The sequence below is a fragment of the Nerophis ophidion genome, linkage group LG03 (genome assembly GCF_033978795.1).
Source record: "Nerophis ophidion isolate RoL-2023_Sa linkage group LG03, RoL_Noph_v1.0, whole genome shotgun sequence".
Lineage (NCBI taxonomy): Eukaryota > Metazoa > Chordata > Actinopteri > Syngnathiformes > Syngnathidae > Nerophis > Nerophis ophidion.
The window spans coordinates 50963696-50972949 of record NC_084613.1 but is presented as its reverse complement, the minus strand read 5'-3'; the positions used below and the strand labels follow the sequence as shown (position 1 = coordinate 50972949).

Genomic DNA, 9254 nt, shown 5'->3' with positions numbered 1-9254 from the left:
GACAGAAACATAAAATAACAAAAGTGGACGAAAGTGAGGGGGGGTTAGCTGTACTGACAGAAAATGTCACAACAGTGATGATGTTTGCTGCTGTGAAATAAAAAATCTGATTTTTGAAAAATATAAATGAATTTCAAAAAATCTGAAATACTTGAATTATATTTATTTGCGCTTTTCTGTAGAGACTCAAAACACTTAAATGACCCATTTTAAACTATATTCAAGCCAGTGTGGGTGGCACTGGGAGCAGGCAGGTAGAGTGTCTTGCCCAAGGACACAACGGGAATGACTAGGATGGCGGAAGCTGAGATTGAACCTGGAACATTCAAGTTGCTGGCACCGCTGCTCTCACAACCAAGCCACACTGTTTTGAGAGGATTGATTCTGACCAATAATATAACAAAATATGCAGAAAAATGGTGCATCTCTTCTGGTGTCACCTGCTCCAAGTCAGCTACAGAAGACAATGAAAGTTTGTTTACAATATTGCAGTAATGACTTTTGCTGCTGTGAAGCAGCAAATCATATTAGCTAATTTGGCCACTATTTCTAACATTTTGAGTCAAAGGCTGTGGATAAATGTATTAAATAGAGACTAGACTTTGAATAAGAATCATAAATAGCCTTGCATGTATATTTCTCTGGTTACATCCTCGTTGATCTCCAATCTTCTTCACCTTAACAAGACAAATCCATCAATTCCATATCTGGTTTCCTCCTCATCTTTCCCTCAAGTAGAACTCCAGTAAACATTCCCTCTTGTCTTATTGATAATTTTTTCAACCTTACAGAATCATAAAAGTGAAGGTTCCTCAAAATAAAAAACAAACAAAGAACAAAAATTGTGTGAGAATGTTTTTTCTCAGAAAGGGCTTTGAAAACTGTTAAGACCGGACTTCACTCAAACATGCCAGCAGGAAAATTGGGGGAGTTTTGCAGAGTGCTCCTCTCGTGGCAAAGATCCCACCCCTTTCAGTATCCACAGAAGAGCAGTTCATGGTCTTTCTCTCTTTTTCCATCTCTCTCTCCCTCACAAAATGACACTATGCTGTAATATGGATGAGATGACATCATGCACTAGAGATTCAATCGTTCTGCACTGTATATATTCATCTTTTTTACATGCGTGTTTAAACATGCATACTTGGGATGCGAAAGAGGAGCATAGTGGGAAAAGCAGTCTGGGCTACTTGTCATGCTTCCTGATGGGATTTTGTATCACAGTAATTATGTCTGTGCTACCTGTAGAGAATCAAAACACTGGTAAGTTCTAGTTGAGCTACTTTCCGTTAACATTAACTTTCATAGATACATTGCAACTGTGAAATATGTTGACAGTAATTTAGGTGTCTTTGCATTGCAAATGTGCCATGCTCATATTAGGTACTGGTATTTTTGTTGGACAAGGGGAACAAGTCAATTTACATGTAATCTGTTTTGCATTGCTTTAGTTGAAACTTTGATCGAGCATGAACGGATTTGAAAGAAACATACATAAGTCTACTTGGTGAATGGTTAGTAAACTTCAGTTGGAGTCTCTATAATAAACCAACAATAATATCTGACTTGTTCGGGAGGACCTGTTGGAATTATTATAGTACTGTCAAACGATTAATTTAAAAATTAGATTATTTGCAGCATGTGCCTTGTTTGCCAATAACTTTAAAAAAGACCCCAATATTTTGACACAAGTACGATTTTACCGTCAGAATGTCAAACAAGAAATTATTTGTACTTTTTATTTGAATTATTTATTTGCTCAAAACCTAGTCACAGCATTATCCACAATCCCATCAGTGTAGTTTAAAGCTAAATATGCCACCGAGCTTACCAGTCAAAATCTCTTTACTCCTGTTTTCACGGGTGTATAAATTGACATACTCACTGACCATCCGAAGTTAAGGTAAAAGAGCTTGTGCGGTCAAAATAAATTGTTCAATTAACTGATGTTTATGCATGATTAAAGCGATTCATATTTGTAATCCCAATTATTATTGCATTTACTTTGACAGCCCAAAATATTTTTTCAAGTGTTGATTGTGCTGATAACCTGCTAGTTGTGTGCAAAAAATGGAGTGTGTTGTTGTTGTCATTGTGCTGTGCAGAATGATTTTTAGGATAAGCATAAAAAACTTATCTGGAGATGGAAATCAATTCAAATGTTTTTACATTACATTCAATCAAGGACGATTTATTTCAAATACAATATATAATGGGTTATGGTTTGCCACAGACATGCAGTAAATGTCCAATACAAAAAATAATACATCAAATAATACATCTTTGTTCTAACAATGACTCATGAGACACTTACGAGATGTTAAATTAATGTGACTCCTTGAATTTTTTTTATTGCCCTTTTCAGACTGAAGAGGCTGCTTGACAACGAGAAATCCTTCCAAGTAAAAAAGGAGAAAGAGCACTCTAAACGTCTTGCCAAGGTGCAAGAAGAGTTGGTTAAGCTGAAGTCCTTTGCCCTCATGTTGGTCAATGAGCGTCAACAACACCTGGAGCAAATGGACCAACAAAGTCAGCATGTCCAGGAACTGAGCCAGCAGCTTCAGCAACAGAAGCAGATAGTGGTTGAAGCCAGGGAGCACGCTCAAGAGGATGCCCACAGGGTTCTGAGCTTAGAGGCTGATCTTAAAGAGAAAAATGCCACTCTCGCTCAGCAGCATGAAGAGACAAATGCTAAGCTGGCTAGTCAGGAGCTCCTCAACCGTCAACTCAATTCTAAAATTGTAGAGCTTTTACATACAGTGGATGAGCTAAAGGAGAGTAACAAGGCATTGAGGAAATCGGAAGATGAGTTTCAGGAGATGAGGGACAAAATTGGTAAAGGGGAGTGTGCAAACTCTAACTTAATTACAGAATTAGAGAATTTAAGGAAGCGTGTCCTGGAGATGGAGGGAAACGATGAAGAAATCACCAAAACCGAAAATCAGTGCAAGGAGCTCAAAAAGAAACTACAAGAGGAGGACATAAAAAGTAAAGAACTTAGGCTGGAGGTGGAGAAACTCCAGAAAAGAATGATTGAGTTAGAGAAACTTAAAGGTGCCTTTACCACAAGCAAAAACGAGTGTTCTCAGTTAGGCACTGCTTTAGAAAAAGAGAAGTGCCTGACCAAAAAGCTTTCTGATGAAGTTGTTACACTCAAGATCCGGATGAAAGAGCTGGAATCCTCTGAACTAAAGTTTGAAAAATCTGAGCTAAACTTAAAAGATGACTTAGGTAAGCTGAAGTCACTGACCGTAGCTTTGATGGAGGAGCGAAAGATTTTGTTGGAAAGAATGGCATCCGGTGAAAAGACAAAGGAGGATTTGAGTACGATGGTCAAAGCTGAGCAAAGTAAGGTTATGGAGGTGACTGAGAAATTGATAGAAGAGAGCAAAAAGTTCTTGAAGCTCAAATCAGAAATGGAAAATAAGGTTGAGATTCTAATTAATGAAAAGGGAGACATCAGTACCAAGCTGGCCTATGAAACCAATAAAACAAAAGATCTTCTTTCAAAAGTCAGCCAAATGAAAAAGAGGTTAGATGGGTTGGAGCAAGCAGAAAGGTTGCCAGGGAAAAATGCAGTGAAATGTGAGCAAGGAAGAATATCTGAAGCTGGAAAAAAAGACGACAACAAAATTAAAGAGCTAACCTTTGAGATTGAACATCTAAGAAATCGCCTCAAACAGCTTGAAGTAGTGGAAGGAGACCTGATAAAAACAGAAGATCAGTACGACATTTTGGAGAAAAAGTTTCTTACGGAACAAGACAAAGCGAACATACTTTCACAGCAAGTAGAGGCCATGCGGAGTCAGATAGCAAGGAACAAAGCCATTGAGAAAGGAGAAGAGGATAGCCAAGAGGATGACCTGCGACAACAGTACAAGAGAGAGGAGATCAAAAACAGGGAGCTGCAGTCAGATGTGCTAGCTCTCAAGGAGAAAATACATGAGCTGATGCATAAGGAGGATCAGCTTTCTCAACTGCAAGTGGATTACTCAGTCCTACAGCAGAGGTTTTTTGAAGAAGAACAAAAAGCCAAAAACATAGGCACTGAAGTTCTCCATCTTACCAAAGAACTGGAGATTGCAAAGCGTCACAGTCGCGCATTAAGGCCAAGTTTGAACGGGAGGAGGATGGTGGACATTGCTGTGACATCCACTGGGGTACAAACAGAGGCCTTGTGCAATGGGCCAACAGAGGATGATACACCAGCAGGTTTTATCAGGAAGTCTGTTCAAGAAGAGAATCACATCATGAACAATTTAAGACAGAAGAGCATGAAGAAGCCAACAGAGAAGACAAGAGGCATTGAGCGTTCACCTTCCTCTGGAAGTGAGCTCAGTGTGAAGAAATCCTGGATTCCTTGGATGAGAAAGAAAGATACCAACTCTCATGAAACCAGCCTGGAAAAAACACCACATATTACTGGAAATACTGACATGACCATGGCCCACAAACCAGGGCAGCCGTTACACATTCGAGTAACACCGGACCACCAAAACAACATTGCCACACTTGAGATCAGCAGCACCACTGCTGGGGGTGTTTTCTCCACTTCAACTCCACTAAATCCAAACACATCACAATCCAAATCCAGAATTACAATCATTCCAGCACACTCTGCTGCAACTCTTCGGGGAAAGTCCACCAATGCACCTCAAGGTCCAGAAAGAACCAAATCTCCAGTCACTATCACTACTATTTCCAGAGCCAAGTCTCCGGACAGCAGTCGAACTTCCTCCTCTATCTTAGGAAGGCCCATGTCGCCTGTCACCATAATGACAGTTAATAGCACAACAGTACAAGAATCCTCTACTTCTCTAGAGCCTCAAGAGATGACCATGGGCCGGGCTGTATTCAAGGTTACTCCTGAAAAACAGATGGTCCCAATGGCCATAAGGAAGGGTCACAACAATACAAGCATTATCACCACAACAGATGATAACAAGATCCATATTCATCTGGGCAACAACCTGACATCAAAGATGGTACTCAGGCCGGCGTCTGCAGTTACAGACAGCAAAGAACTAACTCTGTCTACGGGGACAGTGTTGCGCTCCCCTCGCCAAATTTCCACAACTCGGACGACACAGAACAAAGTGATGAGCAGCATTACCATTTCCCCTGTTTCATCTAACACTGCAAGACCAACAACACAAAGCATGGTGAGTTTTGCTTCGGTTAATTTAATCAGAAATGATATCCAATACTGAACAAAACTCTTAAAGGCCTACTGAAACCCACTACTAACCACCACGCAGTCTGATAATTTATATATCAATGATGAAATATTAACATTGCAACACATGCCAATACGGCCTTTTTAGTTTACTAAATTGCAATTTTAAATTTCCCGGGAGTTTTGTCTTGAAAACGTTGTGTAATGATGACGTGTACGCAAGACGTCACGGGTTTTTAGGAAGTATGAGCGCTACGCACACATACAGCTAAATGTCGTCCGCTTTAACAGCATAATTACACAGTATTTTGGAGAACTGTTGCTGAACCTTTTGCAATTTGTTCAATTAATATTGGAGAAGTCAAAGTAACAAAATGGAGTTGGGAAGCTTTAGCCTTTAGCCACACAAACACATGATGATTCCTTGTTTAAAATTCCTGGAAGTGAAAATTTACTATGGATCAGAGTGCGGTCAAGCGAACATGAAACACGACGGAATCTCAACCAGCAGGTTTCGGTGAGAAAATTGTAGTTAAAAAGTCGCTTCTTACCGGGGAAAAGCTGAGCTTGCCCCGTCCACAGCTGCCGTCGACTCCCCTGAGACACTGCGCGTCAAGACACCCATGGACGTACACCTCTGACTATCAGGTACTATTTAACTCACTAAAACACTAGCAGCACAATAGAAAGAAAAGGGATTTTCCAGAATTATCCTACTAAATGTGTCTAAAAACATCGGAATCCGTCCCAATGCAATTGCGTTTTTTTTGTTTTTTTTACTTTTTTTTTCTAGTCCGTCGCTATCAATATCCTCAAACCCGAATCTTTCATCCTCGCTCAAATTAATGGGGAAATTGTCATTTTCTCGGTCCGAATAGCACTTTTTGTTGGAGGCTCCCATTATAAACAATGTGAATATGTGAGGAGCCCCCACACTTGCGACGTCATCGTCTGCGACTTCCGGTAGAGGCAGGGCTTTTGTCTTAGCACCGAAAGTTGCGAACTTTATCGTGAATGTTCTGCTGTCCCCGTTTAAATAAGAAAATGTCATTTCAGTAGGCCTTTAAACCAACACTGTTTTAATTCTTCTTAACAGACCTTAGTGCTATAGTGACTGGTTCACTAGATTATATTCTCAAAACTCATGTCAAAAACACAATCATATTTCATGATAAGTGGTATTTTTCAATACTTTGGGAAACCAGCCCTTAACATATCAACTAAATTGTGTTCTTGTTTAAATTACATATTTTGTATGCTGAGTAATTATATGTAGCTTTAACTATCACAATGTGGGCTGACTGGCATTAGAATGCAACTAAGTTGATGTTTCAGTGGACCTTATGATATCCTCATTGTTGTTCAGATTGGTAGCGTGACAAAAAATGCCCTATGGGCTGGCCTCGGCACAGCAGAGCTAATGATGTGGCATTTTGCCACCCTGCTACAGGCATGCTGTAATTTATATTTTTTTTCACAGTGTTTACATCCACAAACAGATTTACTGGGCTGTGTGCACCCTGGCTGACACAAAACAGCCTCTCACCAGTAACACCACACAGAAAGATTGCCTGGCTAAGTGGGTTGGGATTGAAAGAATGAATAAATGTTTGCATTTTTATTCCCTCTCTCTCCAATGAACTACAGTGTTTAGAAATTCAGAATTCCTGTTTTGTGTTTTAAAAATAAATGACTCTCCATTTCCATTTAAATGTCAACTGTTTTCATCCTCCTGCCTGAGAAACTGTACTCTCTTTTTCTCTCTCCATTGTCAAATAGTGTGGGCAGGATGCCCAAGCCTCTCGTACAGGACTGACCCGCATCCCAATGTCCAAGAGCCTCAAAACAGGGAAAGCAGGGCTTGGTTCCCTGGGCATATCGAGTGGAGTGAAGGCGGCGTCACGGGTTGAGAGTCAGTCTATGAAGATAGAAGTAAAAAAATAGGCATGAATAGTTGTACTTATCAAAATGGAGGAAAAGGCTGATTAACCATCACAAATATTATACGGTGCTCCAGAGACAATAACAAAAATGTTATGCAGTGTATCATTGAGTGAATATTCAAACTAAAACACTATTGTTTCTGTATTTTTTGTATATTATTTTGTACTTCCCTGTCACTTACAGTACCACATACCTCTACTATTTGCATTGTTGTAATGTACTATATTTAAGAGAACTGGTCATTACTTTGTGTGATTGTTTTACATCTATTTTCATGCATATTTTTGTCATTTCGATGTGATGCAGTTTTGAATTGTCTGAACGTGATTTGTTATCAAAAACATTTGGAATAAACTTATTTTAATGTAAAGTGTTCATGACACGAAAAAGGAGCACAGACATAATATTAGTCTTATACAGTATGAAGAAGGCTTGTGGACTCATTTTTTCCACGCATCCATCAAGCCCTTGTGTATATTTTTACCTCCGTTTGGAGGTTAAGTAATTGCCAAGGTTTTTACCTCTGCCAGGAAGTTATGTAATTGCCAGGGTTTGTTTGTCTTTTAGTTAGTTAGCAAAATAATTTAAAAAAGTTATGGGCGGATTTTGATGAAACTTTCAGGAATTGTTATAAATTAGATAAGGAACTAGTTATTATTTTGGGGGTGATCCGAATCATTTCAACTACATTATCTTGCATTTACGTTACAAGGCTGAACAAAGAGAAAGGATGACTGGAAAGTGGGTCTACTGTTTATTTCAGCGACATAGCTCAAATAACTTGTGGGTAGATTTTGTTGAAACTTTCAGGGAATGTCTGTCTGGTGGCAGTAGTAGCATTACTAGTTTAACTACATTTCTCGATTCCGTGGTTGTAACGTTGCTGTTTTCTATATCAAATATTTTAGTGCTGAAGCTACTTTCGAGGCGAAGTAGCGCCTAACAATCAACAAAAGCTCCATTTTCCCAGACATTTTTAAACCTTAAACGCATCTCTCACATAAAAGATCACATATTCTCCCACCGAACACAGATGTGAAAAAAAGATACCCGCAAATTATCTGATGCAGCTAGAATGAAAAACGACAGCGCACATTTGGAGACAATGGCAGAAGAGATGGCAGAGACGTCTTCACCATTAAATCACAATGCTGTGTCTGAATAAGTTATTCACTTATGCCCAACACGGATTTAAAGGGATTTAAAGGCCTACTGAAACCCACTACTACCGACCACGCAGTCTGATAGTTTATATATCAATGATGAAATCTTAACATTGTAACACATGCCAATACGGCCTTTTTAGTTTACTCAATTGCAATTTTAAATTTCGAGCGAAGTTTCCTGTTGAAAACGTCGGTATGATGACACGTGTGCGTGACGTCTCGGATTATAGCAGACTTTTTTTTCCAGCCCGATCCAAGCTATAGGTAGTCTGCTTTAATCGCATAATTACACAGTATTCTGGACATCTGTGTTGCTGAATCTTTTGCAATTTGTTAAATTAATAATGGAGAAGTCAAAGAAAAAAGATGTAGGTGGGAAGCGGTGTATTGCAGCTGCCTTTAGCAACACAAACACAGCCGGTGTTTCCTTGTTTACATTCCCGAAGGTGAAGCTTTACTATGGAACAGAGCGGTCACGCGAACATGGTTCCCGACCACATGTTAACCGGCAGGTTTCGGTGAGAAAATTGTGGTAATAAGTCGTCTCTTACCGTAGACATGAGTGCAGCTTACGTCCTCCTGCACCTGCGGACTCTCTTACCTCCTCCCACCGGAGACACTGGCGGTCACCACACCCGTGGCCACACCCCTCCAACTTTCAGGTACCATATAATCTCACTAAAACACTAGTAACACAATAAGCAGATAAGGGATTTTCCAGAATTATCCTACTAAATGTGTCTAATAACATCTGAATCGCTCCCACTGCCCTCGCCTTTTTTTTTCTTTTTTTTTTCTAGTCCTTCACTCTCACTATCCTCATCCACGAATCTTTCATCCTCGCTCAAATTAATGGGGAAATCATCGCTTTCTTGGTCCGAATGGCTCTCACTGCTGGTGGCTATGATTGTAAATAATGTGAGGATGTGAGGAGCTCCACAACCCGTGACGTCATGCGCACATCGTCT

The 9254-nt window shown here is 39.8% G+C and overlaps 1 protein-coding gene across 1 annotated transcript in view; it reads left to right on the top strand.

Annotated features, from left to right (window-relative positions):
* Window positions 1–7490, top strand: part of LOC133549770 (filamin-A-interacting protein 1-like) — a 63292-nt gene extending 55802 nt beyond the window's left edge. The window contains exons 5-6 of the mRNA XM_061895531.1: window positions 2366–5162; window positions 6956–7490. Of these exons, the coding sequence (XP_061751515.1) occupies window positions 2366–5162; window positions 6956–7120 (2962 nt within the window). The 3' untranslated portion in view covers window positions 7121–7490. The remainder of the gene's footprint in view (window positions 1–2365; window positions 5163–6955) is intronic.
* The last annotated feature ends 1764 nt before the right edge of the window (window positions 7491–9254 follow it).